Raw genomic sequence first — 22,905 nt, 5'->3', positions numbered from 1 at the left:
TGGTGGGATTCACATATTTTTTACGTCATCAGCTTATTCTGCCTGTTCACAGATTGTCTGAAACTTTTATATAGAATGGACCTTTATGATCCTCAGATAGTTTTCTGAATGGTGTTGCATCTTGCCAATGTATGGTAGCTGATAATTTTAAGGTTTAAGTAATGTTATTTTTCAAAGTTTCCACTATAAGTTTGTTTGTTTGTATGGTGCTTTTACGTTGCATGGAACCAGTGGTTATTCAGCAACGGGACCAACGGCTTTACGTGGACTTCCGAACCACGTTTTTTTTCCATTATAAGAAACCTAGAGTCTAGATGGACGATGGTTTGATGTGGCTTGTTATTGATATTTTTCCTTTTGGTTTTTCGCTCATGGCTCTAAAGTGCTAGGAGAGGTTTTCTCTTTGATTTCTGAGATGGGAACTTCAAAATCTTGTGCAATCAAGCACTGATCGTCACTAGTTCGGTTACTTTTCTTTCGATGTAGTTAGTTAATTTACTTAGGAGAGCCGGGATAAGATATTAAAGATTTCAGCAAGGGAAAGAGAATAGTAAAACTAAAAGGCGGAAAGCAATACAGCCGAAAAGTTCCTTGAAACATGATTTTTATGATATGGGTTTTTGCAAGGGTAGTGAGGCCTCATTATTTTTCCGAGTTTGTTACTTGATTGTTCAATAATATCATCAGTTCTTATGTTGTCTATTCAAGTTCAACTTTCCAAGTTTCAGTTTTGTACACAGGCTTGAGATTAGACATTATTAAAAAGTCTTCTTTCCTTCATGTTCCAAAACTCTTCTGACCTATTCCTAAGTAAAAGAATAAAAACAAAGTACAATGGAAAGTAGGTATCACCAACTAGTTATAGTTGAACAGCAATAAGCACCAGATGAACTAAAATCAGATAAATGGGATGAATCTTACCACAGACAAGGTTATATGAGGTATTTTTAAAATTAGGTAAGTATCCAATAAATAAATTTTATGAAATTTTACATTTGGGTAATTGGTCCCTGATGTCCCAAATGGTGAAAAAGAGATTAGGAAACTTTGTGCATTATGCGTATGTGGAGGATGGCAGTGGGGTGCACAAAACACATTTAAACCTGCAAGCCAAACTTTCAACTTATTTCTAAAAAGGAAAAATAATAAAAAATACACTTAAATTCCAAAATTTTAATAAACCTCACTAAATTTCTGTTCCCAGTGTTTTCTTGGAGATAGCACTTCAACCCAAAAAGATTTCACATTTGCAATAAGTTCCATTTTGGATGAAAATTATAACCTGACAATAGCAATAAAAAAAAATCCTCATTATTAAACTTATGGTACTCCAGCATAAACCAGAACTAAAAAAATCCTCATTACTAAACCTATAGTACTCCTGCATAGATCAAAACTAAAAAAATCCTCATTATTAAACCTTTGGTACTCCAGCATAAACCAGAATCAAGTTTAACTGTTAACATACTTTGGACATTTTAAAGATGCTCATCATTATCATGTAATTCCCTCAACCTCTAAGGCCCCGTCCACACGGTCGAGCTTTGCTCGATGTGACATCAGAAGCGGGAAATGTCAGAACCTTATCCACGGTCTCTCCGCTTCCGACATCACATCGAACAGAGTTCGCTGGGCAAAGCTTGACCGTGTGGACGGGCCTTAAGGAGAAATACTTACCTCTCACAGTGCCATCCTGATGGGTTTGTCTTACATACAATTTAAATCTTTAAATTGCAATTCATTAAAAACCTAATAATGTCACTGGAGATACCTCGAAATGCTGATGATTCTGACAAAATTTCCTTTATTGATTTACGTATTGCTAGAACTTGACATTTGTTGTTGATTCAAGTATGGACAGTCACATGAAATTTTTCAACTGTTAATGTTACCTACATTCTCTGAATAAAGGGAATGGGTAATGTTGGTGCCAGACATCCATGCCCATGGTTATGACCAACTCTTAGACAAGGAAATTAGGTACTTCATTATGGTGCTCTTCTTGGTTTAAAGAATGCAGCAATCCAATGGGTTTTCCAGCAGTTAAATAATCACTTACAGGAATGTTCTATTTTTGATCTGGTCATAGCAGCTATGGCTGCTTTATACATGTCATTTCCCTTCAAACCTACAAGGATCCAGCAAAGATTCTAAAATACTGATATGACAATCCATAAATGTTTCCAACCACTTTTACACAAATTATATCCTTAATGAGAATGTAATATATCAACTTTCAATAATTTTTCAAATTATTCGCATACTCATGTGGAAATACATATTTAAAATTTACAATTTCTTTTCAGGACTACTTGAAAATTTAAGGAGAAAAGAAGAAACATTGTATGTGAAATATAATATGTAATGCTATGTCATACTTCTCAAAAACGTAATGTAAGATCCACAATGAAATATGTCCTATAACTCCTTATGCATTCATTCAACTACTGTGGATTTGTTCACTAAAAACCTTTGGTGAATTTCAAGTCAATATGTCCACAATAGTTCAATGAAAACTTTCAAGTGAGTGCATACATATTTTTGATACTAAAGTTTCATTGCATGTATCTCATTGTGGACCTTATTTCCCACACTGTACATATAAAAGGAACCAGAATTTACATAACTTACACAGGGGGCATAAAAATAAGTCAAAAGTTGGAATGCTATAATTTCAACATTTCAAAAGTTTCTGATACTGTAAAAAGCTTTTTGTTCATGGTGAATATATTTTTGTTCATTTTAACAGTATCCTTGAACCATGTTTTAAAATCCTTAGTGAAATTAAAATTCATAAAGAACACAGATTAAGATCTAAGAAACTAAAAAATACATAAAACTTACACATATTTCAGCACTGCAAAATTCTCAAAAAGTATAACCTCCAGAACTACGGTATATGTAAATATCTGCAAGTTGTCAACCAATTCTTTTAAAAATGAAAATTAATGTCAGACTAGTAATATGTACTGTTATGCCTATGATCAATAGTACATACATGTAAAAGTGGACTATCTCACGTTGTAATAAAATTTTCCTTCATCTAAACATTACACCTAAACTTCAATGTAAACAATGGCTTCTAAGAGTTCTCTCAAGTCTGTATTCACATGCTTAACACCATTTCTGACCTGAGTACTTATTTTTACTATTTCCAAAACTACAACAAAATTTGTTTACAAAATAGAATACCCTCAGATATCTTACTTATTCTTACAGCCAAGAAAATTGGTTCCATTCTGATTCAGACAATTTACAGTGTGGTGGGATTCTCCTATAATATAGATAGTTGTGTCAATACCTATGTGGTGAATACTGTATTTTTGTGGCCTGTAACATTAAGGTGTCACTGCAAAAGATCTACAAGACAAAGTCATAAATGTACTACGTACTGTGAAAATGATTCCTGTGGTAGTCTATATATACAGAACAAAATGATCACCTAGTAAAAAAAATACAGAAGCTCTGAAACTGACAACAGTGAGGTTTAACAAGTAGAGCACTATTCAACCTCAAGCACTATAACAGTGCATTTACTTCACTTCATTCCATACAATTCAGGAAGACTAAGAGACAAATAAGAATAAAGGTCTCATAAAAGACAAGTAAATGCTTTTGACAGAGTAACAGTGAAAACAAGAAGGGCGTCATCACTATCAAAACCCTTGCTTGAGGAACTATGCTATAAGTAGTAGTGCATAGGGTATCACAAAATGTGAGATAAATATCACAGCAAAGACACCTAATAAGGGTGCAACAAGAAAACTTAGTCGAGTACTATACAATTACGTATATATATATATATATATATATATATATATATATATATATATATATATATATATATATATATATATATATATATATATATCTTTTATCCATACAAAAAATTTGCTAATCTCTTTATGCTGTAAGTACCTCTCCTTTGTAACTAAAACATTCAAGGTTCAAACTATTAAATGACATCTCCATCTACTGAATTTTTCTAACTGCATAAAATACACTTTAAATGACTGGTCAGTCATATGCCAGCACTTCATCCAATGTCTCTTTTACTTAAGAATGTCTTTTTAAAATTTTCATAATTTTTACTTTGACTAAAAGGTATAAAAACAATGAACAGCAACAGCATCATCACTGATATTATATAGGATTGAGATATAAAACTTTACAATATACTCCACATTATAGAAAATATTTTATCTTTAATATATTCAAACTTTACTATGTTGTGTATATGATCATTTGTTCAAAGGTAAAATCTAAAATTGTAAAACTAAATAAAAATTGAAAAGATAAAGAATTGGTCAAACACTGTCACTAATATATTCTGATGCATCTTATTCACAGACTAATTAATGGGTGATATATTTCAGTCGTCCACATGTTGTTTACATGTGGCTTATAATACATATAAAAATAATTTGACACATAAAAATTAATCATATTTCTGTGAGCGCTATTCTATAGTCTACATTACTTCATGACAGTGCATATAACTTATATGACCTTGATTTCACCATTGCAATGACCACAGCAATTCACAGTTACATGCTCATATCGAGCATTTGGATGGAACCTTTGAAGCATAGCAGCTGCACCTGGTGATACTGTACCACATTCCAATTTTCTCAAGTTGTCTTTACTTTGGATCTGTCCAACCAACTGGAAAAGAAAATGGCTCTACTTCAATAAATCATTTTAAATAACATGGGAAAGACAGCTCTGGAATTGAAAAAAGTAAAACAGGATAGTGCAAATAAATCGTATCAAGAGGGCACTAGCAATATGAGATTTTACATGTTAAAATCCAGACAATCAAATTTCATTCTTCATGTAAGAAACAAAATCACTAAAATATTATATCATTTTTATTTCCAGTCTTTACTAAAAAAAAATAAATGGTTTCTTCACAGAGCACAAAATAGAATTATTTTAAAATTTATTCTGTACAAATGGAAAGCATTAAGATCATGTAGTGCTGACTGTTTATACGACTGGGTTGTATCCCACAGTGACAAATTGTAAAGGGAAATACTTTATACCATTTTTGGGGGGGGGAAAATCTGGGTTACTTATTACTTTACATCAACATTTTTCAGTACTCACAACAATCAGTATAAATTGATGCTGTTATCAACAATGCTCACCCTCATCAGGCTGCCTGTCATCATCATTTAGAGCTATCAGCTCTGATGAAAAAGGGAAAAGAACTGTTGGGGTTGTGTAATGGGTGACTCATAAAAAATGGATAGAGAAACAATGAATGAGACGATGCTCCTACAGATATTGAAGGCTGATGACAGTTTGTAACTGCAGAACAAGAGTTAGCTGAAGTATAGAAATGGTGTTTCTTCTCCTTGAATATCCTGTATAGCTGTAGGGTCATGAGGATTGTAGATGCTATACAGTTATTCCTTTAAGTGGAACTATCAACCTCTTTTGCAAGAGTTATGGCATCCTAAAACAATATAAGAATGTATCAAGACTCTTAACATCTAGTGCCTTGGGAGTTTCTACCTATTCTCCGGACTCCTGACATCCTACTGCCTGCTCCTGCATAAGTACAATCAGCTGCCAATGGGGCTCCTTGAAAGGATTTGTTCTTAAACAAAGGGTAAAAACTACAGCAAAAAAGCAAATTCCAGGAAGTTGGATTGTTAGGTGGAGAGAGAGAATGAAATGGCTGAAACACAAAAGGCACAAAGCTTTACAGCTGGTAGCGCTGTCTGCAGTGTGCCACAAAAGGTACAATATTGTTGTTACCTCCCGTCGGGGATCATCATGGAGACGGAATAGGCTGTGCACTTATCTGTGAATCTGTTGACTAATCTCTGTAACTTGCTGTCCTTTTTGTTTTGCAATAACAGCTATGTCACATGGAGCTATAAGAGAATTTGAAGTCATGATTTCTCCACATTCCATAACTATGTCACTTGGTGGAGCTATAAGAGAATTCGAAGTCTTGATTTCTTCACAGGCCCGAGTCATCTAGGCTCTCTTGTGATAACTTCTTTGATGTCTCAGAGAAGATGTAATGCTGACTCAAGTTGTCTCGCCTAAAGTCATCCCTGATGATTGTGTGTCTGATGATGGCTCTCTTATGAGCTACACAGGAGAGGTTGTAATTTAATTACCTTTCTTTGTGAAAAAGCTGTTAAGGCAAGCTCTCTCATGATGGCCATGCCTGGATCTTGAAGAAGACCAAGAGCTCTATGCCAAGAGTTTAAAGATTTCTTAACTGAAGATGTTCATTTAATTAGTGATGTTCATGGCTATAACAACATTTTCCTCAGAACAACCTTGACTTTTATAAGTGTAACTGATTGGGAGCCTTTGACAGAGCTGGTCATTACAAAATTAAAGCATAATGTAGAACAGTTCTAATCAAATTTGGGTCTGTTGTCAGGAATGGTCAGATTCCTAGATGAAATAATGTAGGTGCAACATATCCTGCTGTGCTGTTTAGCCAATATGGCTAGACTGGAGACTAAGATTAATTAAAGGTTTACTGCTGAACTGATTGCATAGCAACTGTGGAATGACTGCAAACCTACTGTTGAATTCTCAGTACTATATGGCTGTGGAGTGCAACAATTGAATGCACAGCAAATCCGGCATGGCCTGTGGGTTTTTACACAGCCAGCTGGGAGTTTACACAGGAACTGATAGTCACAAGGACACTATGTAGTATATAGGAAACAACTCCTTTATGTATAAAAAATTCTTGATGGTTGGTCTTGCACCCAGAATTCTAATGTATTAATTAAAACACTGAGAACAGAATTTAAACACACCTGCTCCTGACAGAAGTTACACTTTCCTTGAACCCTCCTGTAATCAAAGTGTACTTCCATCTCATCCCTCTGGGAGAGGCCTTTCTGCAGTATCTGCTGCAGTGTCTAACATTAAGACATACATTAACACCTAAAATGCTAATTACAGACATCATTCTGTCAATTCAAACAATGATAAAGGTGACTAATGTCACTTGTGAAGTGACTGCATTAGCAATTTAATTTGGAATTCTGGACTTGGAATGCCTAATCAACTGCCAAATTGGCATCTGTTTGTACATTAACAGTGAGTACAGTTGTAGGAACATGTTGCCATTAAAAATGTAGTTATTCCAATTAATCAAACACTTACCTTTACTTAAAAATAAGAACAGTACAAAAAAGCAAACAAATCCAATTCTCACACAAGAAGTATAAAACAAATGACGCAAGCAAAAGCAACTCTAAGACATTAAAATAAAAACAGAAGTCATATTTCCCGGGGAAAAACAAAAGTATAAACACAAGCAAACTAATCATGATCAAACAACTTATGCACCTAAATTTTGACATTTTAATGATCTCACCACATAATTCACCTCATTAAGGAAATTATAAACTTTTACACTTTTTCATTGCTACTGTTGTCAACAAAATTCCTCTAAAATGAAACTTCTTTTTTGGAATGCAAAACATAAACAATTAAAATGAAACTTCTTTTATGGAATGCAAAACATATACAATTATCTTATGAATATGAGACAAATGGTGGTTAGGTCCTTTTTAATCTATCTAATTAAACTTTATCACAGTATCAATTCTTTATATCATAGAAAAAGCAAAAAAATTCCCCAGTAACAGTTGCAAATAATACAAAGGATTCTTTATCTTTGCAGATTTACTTCCACTTTACTTGTAACAATTCAAGGAGAAAGATGGAATAACATAGCACCTGTTATACTATACCTGTACACCTCATTACTATATACAGTACATCATTGCCTCTAACACGATGTGATATTTGACCATGTAAGATATATTGCTTTCCTTACACTAAAGGAAACAATTTAGCCTAAAATCTTTGCAATAAGACTAGAATTATACACAATCTTCCAAGGAACACCAGGATCTTCAAGATTATTTTAAAACTGCAAATAAAATTCCTCGGAAAAGACTAAAGCAATTAAACTAGTGTATTACAATATGATATTGTTAAGATACAATAAAGTTTTGTCCATACTTACCTGGCAGATATATACTTAGCTATAGACTCGGTCGTCCCGACAGAATTTCAAAACTCGCGGCACACGCGACAGGTAGGTCAGGTGATCCACCATTCTTCCGGCCGTGGGTGGCGTGGTCTGGAACTATTCCCGTTTTCTAAGCCATAATTTCTCTTCCACCTGTCTCCTGAGGGGAGGATGGGTGGGCCATTAATCGTATATATCTGCCAGGTAAGTATGTACAAAACTTTATTGTATCTTAACAATATCATTTTTGTACAAGAAACTTACCCAGCAGATATATACTTAGCTGATTGGCACCCTTGGTGGCGGGCAAGAGACAGCTAAAAACAAAATAATACTTAAACTAAATACATTAAAAAACAGGGAAAAAACAACCTATGTTCTTGGATAAAATAATCCATAGTTCCTACCTGATTGGGCTGAAGACTTCATGACTACTGTCGATGAGTCTGCCTGCCTCAAGAGTTTCAACGAGGAATGAACCTATGGTTGAATAACTCTTTGGATCGTGTCAATTGGGGCTAGCCCGCTTACGCGACAGAGCCTATACTGGATCGTACCAATGGGGGGTGCTGACCCACTTACATGGTAGAGCCTTGACCTTTTTTGTCATATCAATGGAGACTCGCCCTCTTACATGACAGAGTTAAGGTTATTAAAAAATCACAAAGAGCACTGAAGCCAATCCCGATCACCTGACCATGTTAGTATTGTTATAATCTATGAATTGCAGAGGGTTCCCTATTCCCTCTGACAATTAACCAATAAAAAACAACCACCAATAAAAAGTAATTTAAACACTAAACTAAATTAGGAAGGATTAGCCTCAGCCCCTTCTCCCAGCACTGAATTCGCCGAAACATATGCTCCCAGAGCAAAGCACTTTTCGTACGAAATTTTAACGTCTCTTAGGTAATTCGAGGCGAACACAGAATTACATCTCCAAAACGTCGACTCTATAAGAGCCTGAAGAGACCATGTTTTGTGAAATGCCATAGACGTAGCTATGGCTCTCACTTCATGAGCTTCTCACTCTGAGAACCTTGAGATGCTCTTCATCGCACTTAAGGTGAGCTTCCCTTATTACATCTTTTATGAAGTATGTAAGGGCGTTCTTAGAAATCGATCTTTTCGGATCTCTTACAGAGCACCAAAGACTTTCTTCTGTACCTCTCAGCAACTTCTTCTTCTCCAGGTAGAACTTGAGTGCCCTGACTGGACACAAAGTCCTTTCTAGTTCTCTCCCTGTTAATGAAGATAGTCCTCTTATCTCAAAGCTTCTTGGCCAAGGCTTTGAGGGATTTTCATTTTTTGCTAGAAAAAATTGTTTAAAGGAGCAAATCGCTGAATCCTTCTTAAAACCCACTTTACCTTCCAAAGCTTGCAACTCGCTAATTCTCTTGGCTGTTGCTAACGCAAAGAGGAATAATGACTTTCTCGTTAAGTCTCTAAACGAAGCTGCGTGAGACGGTACAAATTTTTCTGACATTAGGAACTTGAGGACCACATCCAAGTTCCAGCTAGGCTTCTTGATTACATGGTCTTTCGTGGTTTCGAAAGACCTTATAAGGTCATGTAGATCTTTATTATTCGTCAGATCTATTCCTCTATGTCGAAAAACTGAGCCAGCATACTTCTGTAACCTTCACTGTTGAAACTGCCAGGTACAGTCTTTTCTCAAATATAGGAGAAAATCTGCGATTTCAGTTACAGAGGTACTGGAAGAGGATATTTTCTTTCCCATTACACCATCTTCTAAACAACTCCCACTTCGACTGATATACTTTAGAGGTGAGACTCTTCTGGCTCTTGCAATAGCCTTCGCCACTTCTCGTGAAAAGCCCCTTGCTCATGACAAGTCCTTCGACAGTCTGAAGGCGGTCAGACTTAGAGCGGGGAGGTTTTTTGTGAAACCTGTCGAAGTGGGTTGTTTGAGAAGATCGTTCCTTAGTGGAAGCGATCTTGGAAAATCTACTAACCACTCCAGCACCTCTGTGAACCAATCGAGAGCTGGCCAGAAGGGAGCGATGAGGGTCATTCTTGTTCCTTCCGAGCAAGCGAACTTCCTCAATACTTCCCCTACTATCTTGAAAGGAGGGAGGCGTATGCGTCCAAGCCCGTCCAATCTAGCAGAAAGCTGTCTACTGCTACTGCTTGTGGATCCGAGATCGGGGAGCAATAGGTCTCTAATCTGTGATTCTTGTTGGTCGCGAACAGGTCTATATTGGGCCTTCCCCACAGATGCCAAAGTTGTTGGCAAATCTGAGGATTGAGAGTCCATTCCGTGGGTAGGACTTGTTCTTTTCTGCTCAACAGATTCTGCCCGGACATTTTTTTTTTCTCGTCCCTGCACTTGTGAGAAGAGAGATCTTCCTTTCCTGAGCCCAATCAGCAGATCCTTTGCTGATTCGTACAGGGAAAAGGAATGCGTCCCCCCTTGTTTCTTTATATAAGCGAGGGCTGTGTGTTGTCCGAGTGAATCTGAATCCCCAGACCTGAGACCTGTTCCTCGAAATGAACTAACGCTAGATGAATGGCTGTTAGTTTCTTTCTTGTTTATGTGCCAGGACACTTGTTCTCCTTCCCAGTGCCTGACAATTCTTCCGAACCTAGGGTCGCTCCCCACCCTGAATCTGAGGCGTCTGCAAATAAACGCTAGGCGAGGGTTCTGTAAGCGAAGGGAGATTCCCTTGCTTAGTTTCTGTGGATCTAACCACCAAGCGGATATTAAACTCCTTGATCCCTTTCGAGATTGGAAATGTATCTCCTAGATTGTTGGATTTCCAATCCTCCCACTTCTCCTTCAGATAAAATTGAAGGGGTCGTAGGTGTAGATCTTCCTAAGGAAACGAACTGTTCCATCGAGGAGAGGGTCCCCAGTAAGCTCATCCATTCCCATCGCGGAACAATGTTCTTTCCTTAAGAAGACTGCCACCTTTTCTAAGCAGCGTTCTCTCCTTTCCTGCGAAGGATACGCTAGAAAATTCCGAGAATCCATCTGAATCCCCAGATAGACAATACTCTGCTGGGGAGTCAGCATGGATTTCTCGCGATTGACTAAAAGTCCTAGGGACTTTGTCAAATTTAGAGTAACTATAGGTCCTCCAGACATTTTTCTCCGATTGGGCTCTTATTAGCCAATCGTCCAGATATAACGAGATCCTGATCCCTTCCAGATGTAGCCCCAATAAGCTACATTCTTCATGATGTCCGTGAAGACTTGAGGGGCAGTCAAAAGTCCGAAGCACATCGCTCGGAACTGGAACACTTTCCCTTGGAACATGAATCTCAGATATTTCCTTGCTGCCGGATGAATTGGGACATGGAAATACGCATCCTGAAGGTCCAGGGACACCATCCAGTCCCCTGGACGAAGAGCAAATAGAACAGAGGAAGACGTCTCCATTGAAAATTTCTTCTTCAAGACAAAGAAATTCAGGGCACTGACGTCTAGAACCGGTCTCCATCCCCCCGATGCTTTCGGTACCAGGAATAGCCGATTGTAAAATCCTGGAGACTGGAGATCTGAAACCAAGTTCTACCGCTTCCTTGGAAAATCATCTGTTCCACTGCTTGCAAAATAGCAAGCTTTCGGACTGGATCCGAGTATCTTGCAGTCAACTCCCTTGGAGTTGTTGTCAAGGGAGGATTTTCCCTGAAGGGGATCAAGTATCCTTTTTTCAGGATAGAGAGGGACCAAGAGTCCGCTCCCTTCTGCGCCCAGACTTTTGCAAAGTGGAGTAGTCTGGCGCCTACTTTCGTCTGGAGGACTCCCTGCTCATCTAGACTTCCCGAAGGACCTTCTAGATGGTCTACTCCTTCTATCTGGTCTGCGACCTCGAAGAGGGGCTCTAGAAGAGGACGGCACCTCGAAAGGGCTGTAACAAAAGAGGGTCTCTTCTTTTTTCTCTATAGGCACTGCCGGCCTAAACTTCTTGGCTGAGTGCGTGAGGAGATCCTGAGTTGCCTTCTCCGTAAGAGATTTAGAAACCTCTCTTAACAGTCTCCTGTGGAAATAGATGCGGGGATAACGGTGCAAAAAGAAGAGATGTTCTTTGCAAAGGTGATACGGCTCTTGCTAGAAAAGAGCTAAAGACCGATCTCTTCTTTAAGACTCCCGTTCCAAAAAGAGGCAACTTCTACGGAACCGTCCATGACCGCTCTGTCCAAGCAAGCCAGGACGCTTGAAAGTTCCTCCATGGAAACAAAGTCAGTGTCCTGAGCTCTCTTAGCTAACGCTCCCAAAGCCCAGTCCATAAAATTGAAGACTTCTAGGGTTTTAAAGAGGCCCTTTAGAAGGTGGTCTAGCTCACACATGCCCCATGTTGCCTTAGCAGACAGCAAAGACTTCCTCCTGGAAGAGTCCACTAAGGAAGCAAAATCCGCATCTGCGGAAGAAGGGAGGCCTAACCCCATAGGTTCTTTGGTCTCGTACCACCTTCCTGGTTTGCCTGTTAACTTGGAAGGAGGGCAGGAAAAAACTGTCTTGCCCGCTTCCCTTCTGGAAGTCAACCACTCTGAAAAGGTCTTTAATGCCTTTTTCATACAAAGAGCGGGGCGCATCTTGACGAAGGAAGACGACTTGAGAGCTTTTGTGCTAGACATCAAAGATCCTGGTGAAGGAGGGTCAGCAGGATGAAGGGAGTCTCCGAACTCCTTTAGCAGCAAAAGTGAAAGTCTCTTGTAGTCAAGAAACTGCTACATCTACTGGCTCGTCGTCTTCCGATACCTGGTCCAACTGATCCACCGAAGGAGACCGTTTGGGAGTGATCTGGCTCTTCCCGGGAGAAGAACTCCTTTCCCGAAAGAAGGGGAGCGCTGAACATTAGCACTTCTATACGAAGAGTGAGGCTCCTGCCTGTCCGAAACACTCTTGCGCCTACTAGACTCTTGTTGTCTAGGTTCTTGCGGTTCGCGGCGCTTGCTAGGCTCCTGGCGCCCTGATTCAGGGCGCTTGAAAAGATCCCCGCGTCCTGATTCATGACGCTTAACAGGCTCTTGGCGCCCTAACTCTTGACGCCTAACGTACTCCTGGCGTCCTGCCTCCTGGCGTCCTAACTCCTGGCGCCCTGACTCCTGGCGCCCTGACTCCTGGCGCCCCTGACTCCTGGCACCCTGACTCCTGGCGGCCTGGCTCCTGGCGCCCTGACTCATGGCGTCCTGATTCCTGCCTTCTAGCAGAATCCTGACGTCCTGATCCTGTGTCTGAGAGGCTCTTGAACGCCCTTTCTTGCGTCTTGCTGCCGGTCTTTTGCGCCTGTCTGGCTCCTGGTCCTGCAGACCCAAAGGATCCTAAAGATACTTAAATCGGTTTTCCGGTTCCTTTTGAACCTAAACCGCATCGAGACTTCTGCTCGATTCGCGGCGTCTCAAAGGGCGCTTCGGAGAAGACACCTATAGGGCGAAAGAACTCTTCTCTCAGGAGAACAACTCCTCCTAACGGACGAGTCTCTCGACGAAGGCGATAAACGCCCTGGAGATTGTGAGGGTTCTCTCCTATACGAAGAGGGGCGCTTAGCGGAACTCTTAACAGGGAGCGAAACATCTTTCCTCCTTGTCGAGTCCTTAGCAAAGGAGCCTACTAAAGAAGCTAACTGCTCTTGCAGATTAATCAAAAACTTCTTCGTAGGATCCTGAAGAGAAGGCTCCTCTTGTTTCGTCTTCTTAGGACCGAAGGCCAATCCTCGGGAAAACGCTCTGGGCTGGAATCAGCTGCGTCTCCTTTAGGCGCCTTCCAGGCTCTCTTCAAAGGGCGCGAAAGAGAGGCTGAAACTCCATCCTCGTTTAGGAGAGGAAGAGTCTGAGGCCGAAAACACTCCCTTAGGACGCCTTTTTCCTTTTCTGCGGCAATCCGAGGCAGCCTGGGACTTTACAACAGGATCTGCCGAAGGGACGCCTGACCGTTGGGGATGTTCTGCATCCTCCTGCGGCTTTCGAACATTCCTCCTCCCCCTGGTCCTGGAGTTTGTGGAAGCGATCTAGGCCTAGGAGCAATGAGGAAACCGGTCGACGCCCCCTCCACTGCACTGGGGACACTGCACAAGTCACTACACCACTCTTACCTTCGTTTAGAGCTCGTAGCTGAGCTTGAAGTTTCTTGATTGAAGCTTTTACATTTTCCCTCTCTGAAGAAGAATCTTTCTTACTCTATCTCTCTCAAGCTTCCTAACATATGACGATAACTCCTTCCATTCAAGCTCCGTAAGGTTCTCGCATTCAACACAGGTGTTATTAAAAGAACATTCATTCTCTCTGCATTTAGCGCAAATACTATGAGGATCTACTGCCGATTTAGGCAGCCTAACCTTGCAAACCTTCCCTACTGCAAAACTCTACAAACTACATAGGTGAAGCCTTAGCGTCAGACATCGTGAAAGAGTAGTCAAAACCAAAGTCGAAAAACAGTCCACAATAAGCGTATGCCAAGCCAGAGAAAAAAACAGAATACGTCAACCAAAAAAACCACCAATCCAAATTCTCGGCAAACGAGTAGAAATCCAAGATGGAGGAACGAACAATAGGTGTTGTCCGTTCAACCGACAGAGAAATTATGGCTTAGAAAACGGGAATAGTTCCAGACCCCGCCACCCAGCGGCGGGAATGGTGGATCACCTGACCTACCTGTCGCGTGTGCCGCGAGTTTTTTTTTGAAATTCTGTCGGGACGACCGAGTCTATAGCAAGTATATATCTGCTGGGTAAGTTTCTTGTACAAAAACTATTGGCCTCACTTCAAAAACAAAATGCAAGATAACCATTACCATACTCTAGCCAAAGCTAGGCAATTTTTTTATCATCATACTAAAAGCATTCCAAACCAAGCAGTGATTATGATTATTACACACAAAACTAGTGTGTTTAACTGTCATCTATGGGCACAACATTCCAGTATTAAGTTACTCACAGCAGGTTCCCTTATCACTACTGAAGAAATCTGAAATATTGCAGCTAATGCACAATCACATTTTTTACTTTTTCTTACTGATAATAAAAAATATAGAAAAACATTTGGGCATTATGACATCTTACAATTATGAAGAAAGCTAACAGTATGGCATACTACCTAAAAGTTAGAAAATAGCAAGAAAATAAGATCATCATATTTCTGACATACTTAATGTCACCCACTGAAGTAAAAACATAAAATCATAAAATTTTTACCAATTTCTAACATACAAACCATATCCCACATGGCAATATTTGCCAATGGTAAATAATTAGGCCACTCAGAACTGACAATAGTTCAAGCGGCATGCCAGCATTACTGTAATTATTTATCAAATGTGAAGTACCTAAGCTTACTCCCAAGTTTGGATGATAGACACTTCACAGATGAAAAATATTTTAGAGATGTTCACAGCACATTCATGACATTTTACACACATGGTATATATGTCGAATGGCAAATAAGGTAAAGCTGTGACTCTGAGCTCTTCATTGACATAAATACTCAGGCAAACAAGAATGAGTTTGAAGAAGTCAATTCAAAGGAACTTGACTGGGGTGACTTTGAATGAAAATAGCCTGCAAGTATCAAATAACACACTTTTGGCTTAAATGTTAAAATTAACCAAAAGTGTGGCAGATAATGCAATTTATACTAGTTCTAGGTATAAGACAACTGGAAAACAACCATTCTGCAGACAGCTTCAAGGTAATTATTCAGGATTTTAAGAAAGCCATACAAGGAGATTATTGAAATTACCCTAAAAATCCCTGTAACAAACAGATACATAAAAAAATGCATAACTTAGAAGCAAAATGGGACTGATAATATGTTAATCTCCTAATGATGGGAAGCTTTAAAGGGATTTTTAACAAATCCCAATCAAATGAAGAAGTGTATTACCACAAGAACTAAACAAAATTTTAGTGAAAACACCCAAAACATCCTAAAGCAATGATTAGAAAGAAGAATGATGGCAAGGTGCCATAGACGACAATAGTGTAGCAACACAGAGCACTGCAAATTTGTTGTATAGTAATTAAAAATAACATATTGTTTTCAAAGCAAACATAAAGTACTGTTGACAAACAACTGTGACATTGATTCTGATTTGCTAAATAAAGTACAAAGTGGATATTGTGCTGAGTACTTATGTAGTCACTCAGTCTTCATTTGTGAATTGCAAGTACAGTAAACAATTGTGCAAAATTCACTGTTTTAAATATACAGTACCCTGAATCAAATTTGATATTTTTTTTACCAGATCATAACAACTTGAATCCTCTTTTAGAGCAACTTCCTTCAGGATAGTCACCCTAAATGCTGATCTCAGTGGCAAAGCAGCTGAGGCTGATATGGGTGGAAGGAAATGAAAAGCCCCAAGTTGTTAACTGAACCACAAGGAGCCTTTATCCTCATCAAGTGAGAACTTTCATACAAGCAAGTCCAGTATGAGGGCAGTACTTTGAACCTAATACTAGTATGGCTATGGAAAGCAATGGTTCCTTTGATATAAACACACAATGCATACATAGTACAGTATAATGACAAAAGTTAGGCAAAGTACAAAGGAATATTCATAAAAAATATTATAGACCCCATTTTGCATCAACACATCAGTTCCATGATATCCACTTTATTAATTTATATATGCTCATGACTGACTCTGTAAGGTACATAACACACAGTCAACTGATAAGCATAACAGGTAATTCCTACTTTTAATGCTGTATCTTTAAAATTTAACCACTGGTTACAAGAAAATCAAGCTAATAATATAAAAGCTATATGTACTGCTAAAATGTTGATTTATCTGCGACATATATTACCAAAAGCTCAGATTAAATAAAATGTAAGATTATATTCTACTTTAATAACTTCTATACTGAGTAGGGGTATGTCATTTCCTCTCTGTCAAACACAGCTCACAGGATTCCTAGTTGAATGCAGTTACTGTTACTATCTTTGTTAAGGATGGCTTTCAGATACTCCCTCTTCTAAAGAAAGTAGAAATTACAGCTATTTTCTTTACTAAGGACTGCACAACTTCATCACATTTAATTTTGATCCACATGGTATATTTATTTGACAGTACCCTACCTTCACAGACATGGGCAAAAGAATTCAATACATATTGAATTAATCAATGTCTGGATTACTTGAAGGTGCAAGATGACAATGAAAAAAGAGCTGTTTTGCATACCTACAATTTTCACATAAAACTACTGAAAGTGAGCATAAGAAATCTATAATAAATAAGAATACAATAATACCAAACATGCTCATAATATTGAAACTTTAAAGGAAAACTAGAAAATTTTAATTTAAACATGGTTTCAACTTTCTAAAACCCATATGGATTCAGCTAGCATTACTGCACATAAACCGTTCCCTCTAAATAAAATTCTGAAATCTTCTACTTATTCCCTGAAATTGCTTGTCTAATGGCAACAGTCCCCTAAGTGACTATGCGATGGGTCCTCCAGAATAACCTACCCCAAATGAACAAGGAATCTGGAATATATAGTTTTAACAGAGGAGCAAACTAGCTGGTACAAAGATGGCATTAAAAATAGTTGTGATCTTCTAATGAATTAGCAATTACATGCAAGTACTCATGTCCACCGTGGCATTTGTAGTATACTGGTTCCTAAGAACCCTGTATTCCAAGTTCCTTGATCATAAGGGGCTAATATTTAGTAAACAGGATCACTGCCAAAAGGTCTCTTAGTGGGACTATTGAAGGTTTAAAAAAATTCAAAGGTTAATTTGAAAATGCAATAAAGTTAATTGAATCTATGTATAAAAGAATGTTAAATCCAGTTTGGTATCAAGAACTGTTCATTTTTAAAATCATATGTTATTAGTTTCCTTTTTAGTTGTCAGATCAACTTGTATTGTGTAATTAGTAATTTCAATCTCAGTGCAATGGTCCTTGTTTCATAGACTGCAAAAGCACGTAACTAGTCTATAGTTTTGATTGCAGTCATAGACCAAGCAGTACAAAAACAAGACTTGGATTTAAAATTTTAAATCATCAGGTTTCATGCAGTTTTTCTATAGATGAAACAAGAATAAAGGTTGCAAAACACCTACCTGTCGTGCCATCTTCTCTCCAGGCGTCTGGATTTCCAACCCTTCCAATGACAAACTACATCCTAGGGAGCGGCCAAGTGGTCCACATAAGTGATCTCTAACAGTCTGAGATAGCAATGATCCCTCAACTGCCAAAGTTACCAAGTCAGCTGATGTTAAAGGTGGAATTCCTCCAGAAGTTACAGCTAGGGGATCAAAGGCTTCTCGTAGTTGTTTGTTCATTCTGCAAGAAAATAAGCATTTTCAAAAACAAAATTACTATAACAATTAATCTCCTGTAAATGCAAACTTTTTATCCTCCTTAAGTTACAAAATGATATTGTAATGATACAATTAAGTTTGTTCATACTTACCTGGCAGATATATATAGCTGATATTTTTCCGAATCCGACAGAAATTTAAAACACTTACGACACACGCAGTGGGAGTCAGGTTGGTAGTACCCATTCCCGCCGCTGGGAGGCGGGTATCAGGAATCATTCCCATTTTCTATTCATAATTTTTTTTATTTCCACTGTCTCCTGAGGGGGAGGTGGGTGGGTACTTGATTATATATATCTGCCAGGTAAGTATGAACAAACTTAATTGTATCAGTTACAATATCATTTTGTTCATGAACTTACCTGTCAGATATATATATAGCTGAATCCCACCTTTGTTTGGTGGTGGGAGTAGACAGAATAGAAGATTTTAGAAACATTTATATGCAGGATAATTGATATCTTGATTCCTTACCTGTTAGCATAGCTGCGACTTCGTGGTTACTGCCGCGTAAGTCTTGCTTGTGCTACTAGAGTTGTTGCCAGCAGAGGGGGGAGAGACCTTATATAGCCTGGTGCACCTCCAGATGATCTGTCAACAGGGGCGAGACCACGACGTGACTAGACCATTGACCATACAAATGAGGGCAACGAACGTAAAAAAAAACAAACCACCTGGCGTAGCCTACCAAAAGTATCCCACATAGACTAAGATAATGGAAGGGAGATCCGCCGCAGGCGGTCACCCCACAACCATAACACAAGTTTAAAAAACTCCCCTAAACCATTAAAGGATATTTTTTTTTTTTTGGATGAGCGCTACCTCCTGCCCCAAAACAGTGTCTGCAGCGACGTATGGTCCGAGCGAGTAACAATTTTCGTATGTTGCTTTCACCTCCCGCAGGTAGTGTGAAAGCGAACACCGAATTGCTTCGCCAAATAAGTGGCGCACAAAATATCTTTGATTGCCATATTTTTGTGAAAAGAAAAGCCACCGAAGTAGCAATAGCCCTCAACTCGTGGGCTTTCACTCTCAGAAGCTCCATGTCACTTTCACTACACTTTTCATGGGCGTTCCTTACCGTACTTCGTTAAGAAGAACGCCAGTGCATTCTTCGACATCGGAAGATCTGGTTTTTTTTTTCACAGAGCACCACAAGTTTTCCGAAGAACCTCTGCATGCTCTGGTTCTCTGCAAATAAAACTTGAGAGCCCTGACAGGACACAGGACTCTCTCAGCTTCAGGTCCCACTAGCTCCGACAACCCCTTGATCTCGAACGTCCTCGGCCAAGGGTTGGAAGGGTTCTCGTTCTTTGCTAAGACTAGGACTTAAGAACAAACTGCACTATGATCCTTGAACCCAATATGCTTGCTTATGACTTGAATTTCGCTAACCCTCTTCGCCGTCGCCAGAGCGGTAGGAAAATGGTCTTCTTAGTAAGATTCCTAAGCGAGGGCTAAATGGAGCGGTTCAATTGACTCGACATGAGAAACTTCAGTACCACGTCTAAGTTCCACGATGGTACTTTAGGTTGGAGAACTTTCACAGTCTCAAATGATCTAATGAGATCATGAATGTCTCTATTATTCGCTAAGTCGAGTCCTCTATGTCTGAAGACCACAGAAAGCACCTTCTGTAGCCCCTTTAATCGTGGGAACGGCTAGTTTCGCTTCTTTCCTAAGGTGAAGAAGGAAATCTGCTATCTGGCTCACAGAGGTTGAGGTGGAGGAAATGCCCTTCCTTCTGCACCAACTTCTAAAGACAGCCCACTTTGATTGGTAAACTGCGATTGAGGAGGGCCTCCTTGCGGTGGCAATCGCCGTTGCCACAGGTCTTGAAAAAAAAAAACAAAAACCCTCGCTCTGGCCAACTTCTTGATAGTCTGAACGCAGTCAGACTCAGAGCGGGGAGGTTTTGTGGTACCTCTCGAAGTGGGGCTGTCTGAGTAGATCTTTCCTTAGGGCAGAGTCCTCGGAAAGTCTACTAGGAAGGACATCACCCTCCGTGGAACCATTCGGGCCGCTGGCCAGAAGGGGGCGATGAGGGTCATTCTCGCTCCTTCTGATGCAGCGAACTTCCTCATTACTTCCCCGAGGATTTTGAATGGAGGAAAAGCGTAAACGTCTAGTCCCGACCAATTCCACAGTAGGGCGTCTACTGCCACTGCTCCCTGGGTCCAGAACTGGGGAGCAATACAGCGGAAGTCTCTTCGTTCGGGAAGTTGCGAAAACGTTCCACATGTGGACGTCCCCACAGCTTCCATAGCGCCTGGCATACTTCCTGATGAAGGGTCCATTCCGTCGGCAGAAGTTGTCCTTGCCGACTGAGAAAGGTCCGCTCGCACGTTTTCCACGCCTGACACAAACCTTGTCAGAATCATGACGTTTTTGCGACTTCGCCCAATCAGGATATTCCTCGCGATGACGAACAGAGAATGAGAGTGAGTTCCCCCTTTGAATTTTGGCCTAGCCTAACTCCTTTCTTTCTCTATAAAAATGAATAATCTACCCACCTGTACGCTTTCTCCAACTCCAGTACACTCCAGAAATCACCTTAAAACACCAGCACCACAAGACTTACGACCCAAAAAACAACTCCTACCAGACAGAGAGCTCTCCCCTACCAACCACACACCACCAACACGTGGCTTTCTACTGCCCCGTGTTATTGTTTACATCCTGCCGACGCCGCCGCCATCTTGTCCTATGACGTCACAACCACACAACTTAAATACATCAACAGACACCTTCTAGAATCTACCACATGTTGTCTATATATAGGACACCCACCTATTTCAACAATGCATAAAATACCCATAACAAATACAATATATAATCACACTTATCTCTTTCTCCCTCCCCTCCGACTGTTTCCTAACCTAGTATTCCCCTCTTAATTTCCTTCGTCCTCCAACTCTTTACCCTCTACATAATTCTAATACATCCCCTGAAACTCCTGCTTTAGTTAATACATCAGCACTTGCTCCTTTCCTTTTATCCATCTCACCTCCTTTATTTCCCCGGATTCATGGTTTCCCTTATTGCAGCAATATCTATTTTTAATCTCTTCGCTACTTACACCAGTGCTCGATTTGATGGCGGTCATTTAGTGTTTTACTATCAGTGTTAACCAAGGCTTCTAAATTCTCCCTCCTACTACTTCCCACAAATGCTTGAAAATATATCAATCCTTCTACAGCTTCCCCAACACTCAGGGCTTCAGCCTCAATGGTGGATTTTGCCACTCTCCTGGATTTCCTAGACTTCCACCATATGGGACTTCTCCTCTTCCCATCTGTCAAAGAAAAAATAATATACCCAGTTTGAGTATGGCCATCTTCTATGTTTCCAAATGAAGCGTCTGCATAGGCTTCCCAATAAACCCAAAATTTCTTCTTCCATCTCACTTATTGTAACTTCGCGCCCCATCATGCTCTTAGTTTTTCTCACAATTTTAATAAGTTTCTTCATATCCTGAGTTGTTCCTTCTTTAAATGCTTTACTTAATTCGCTAATATCATATGATATTTCTGGCTCGCATCGTGTAGTGATACCCAATTCAGCTGTACCTACCACTGATCTGTACTCTGTTAACTCTTTTTGTTCTAGCACTCTATTACCCGTATATCTTCTAGCCTCTGGTTCTCTTATGGAATTTATATACTGCCACTGATTAAGGGAAAATCTATTCTCCTTCTGCTCTATTACTACTCCTATATACTTGAAACCTTTTACTCTCTTGTTTCTCCTACTTGCAATTTTCCCTTCAATCTCCCAATCGTTTCCTTTAAGAATCCTTCAGTTCCTCCGTAGCAAAAATCATCTACGTGTGTACACAAAATGCCTTCCAATTTATTGTTCTTTTTCCAAAAGAATATATTAGGTTCTAGTCTACTTCTCTCACCTTGAAGCTCCTTCACTACCTTTCACCACTTTACAATACCATGCTTTTGCTGCATCCTTGAGCCCATAGACTGGTTTTCTTCAACTTCCATAATCCCCTCCAACCATCTTCCCTTGGTGGCTTCAAGTACACTTCTCTTTGTATCTCGTCACCTTGTAAATATGCAGTTTTGACATCCAATGTATAACAATTCCAATTTTTCACCTTTATTATGGTTAGACAGAATTTTTAAATTTCAGCATTGCATGTGGGAGCATCCTTTCCCACTCAGGCCATTTCTTCTTCAAACCCTCTAGCTACCAATCTTGCTTTACATATCCTTTCCTTTCCCCCCCGTTTATCTTTTCAGTTACTATCCATCTTGTAGATATAGCTTTTTGTCCAACATCATTTACCTCCTCATATACCTGGTTATCTCTTCAACTTAGAAGTTCTTTTTCTTTAGCTTCCATTATGCTTCTATTTTCAAATCCCAGCAACACCTCCTCTTCATCTTCAATTTTTTCTACCTGACTATAATCCCTCAAGTTAACCCACCCTTTGTCACCTGACTGTGAGTCTCGTATATTGTACGAATCAGCCCATGCTTGGCTTGATCTTTTTCCTGCAAGACTAAAATAGTCCATTCTTCTACTTGTCCTGTATCATTGTTTATAGCCCTAACTCTATTTCCCTT

General features: G+C 39.5%; 1 protein-coding gene across 4 annotated transcripts in view; it reads right to left on the bottom strand.

The window, feature by feature from the left end:
• Nucleotides 1-1,158: 1,158 nt before the first annotated feature.
• Nucleotides 1,159-22,905, bottom strand: part of LOC135198116 (golgin-45-like) — a 53,417-nt gene continuing 31,670 nt past the window's right edge. For 3 of the 4 annotated variants that reach the window (XM_064225577.1, XM_064225576.1, XM_064225578.1), the window contains exons 7-9: nt 18,065-18,287; nt 14,927-14,956; nt 1,159-4,665 (exon numbers count right to left, since the gene is read on the bottom strand). In XM_064225577.1, coding sequence (XP_064081647.1) covers nt 4,501-4,665; nt 14,927-14,956; nt 18,065-18,287 — 418 coding nt within the window. In that variant the 3' untranslated portion in view covers nt 1,159-4,500. The remainder of the gene's footprint in view (nt 4,666-14,926; nt 14,957-18,064; nt 18,288-22,905) is intronic. The other variant, XM_064225579.1, reaches the window with a different exon arrangement.

This window comes from Macrobrachium nipponense, chromosome 21 (assembly GCF_015104395.2).
Source record: "Macrobrachium nipponense isolate FS-2020 chromosome 21, ASM1510439v2, whole genome shotgun sequence".
Classification (NCBI taxonomy): domain Eukaryota; kingdom Metazoa; phylum Arthropoda; class Malacostraca; order Decapoda; family Palaemonidae; genus Macrobrachium; species Macrobrachium nipponense.
The sequence above is the reverse complement of the archived record's forward strand: the minus strand, read 5'-3'. Positions and strand labels throughout refer to the sequence as shown.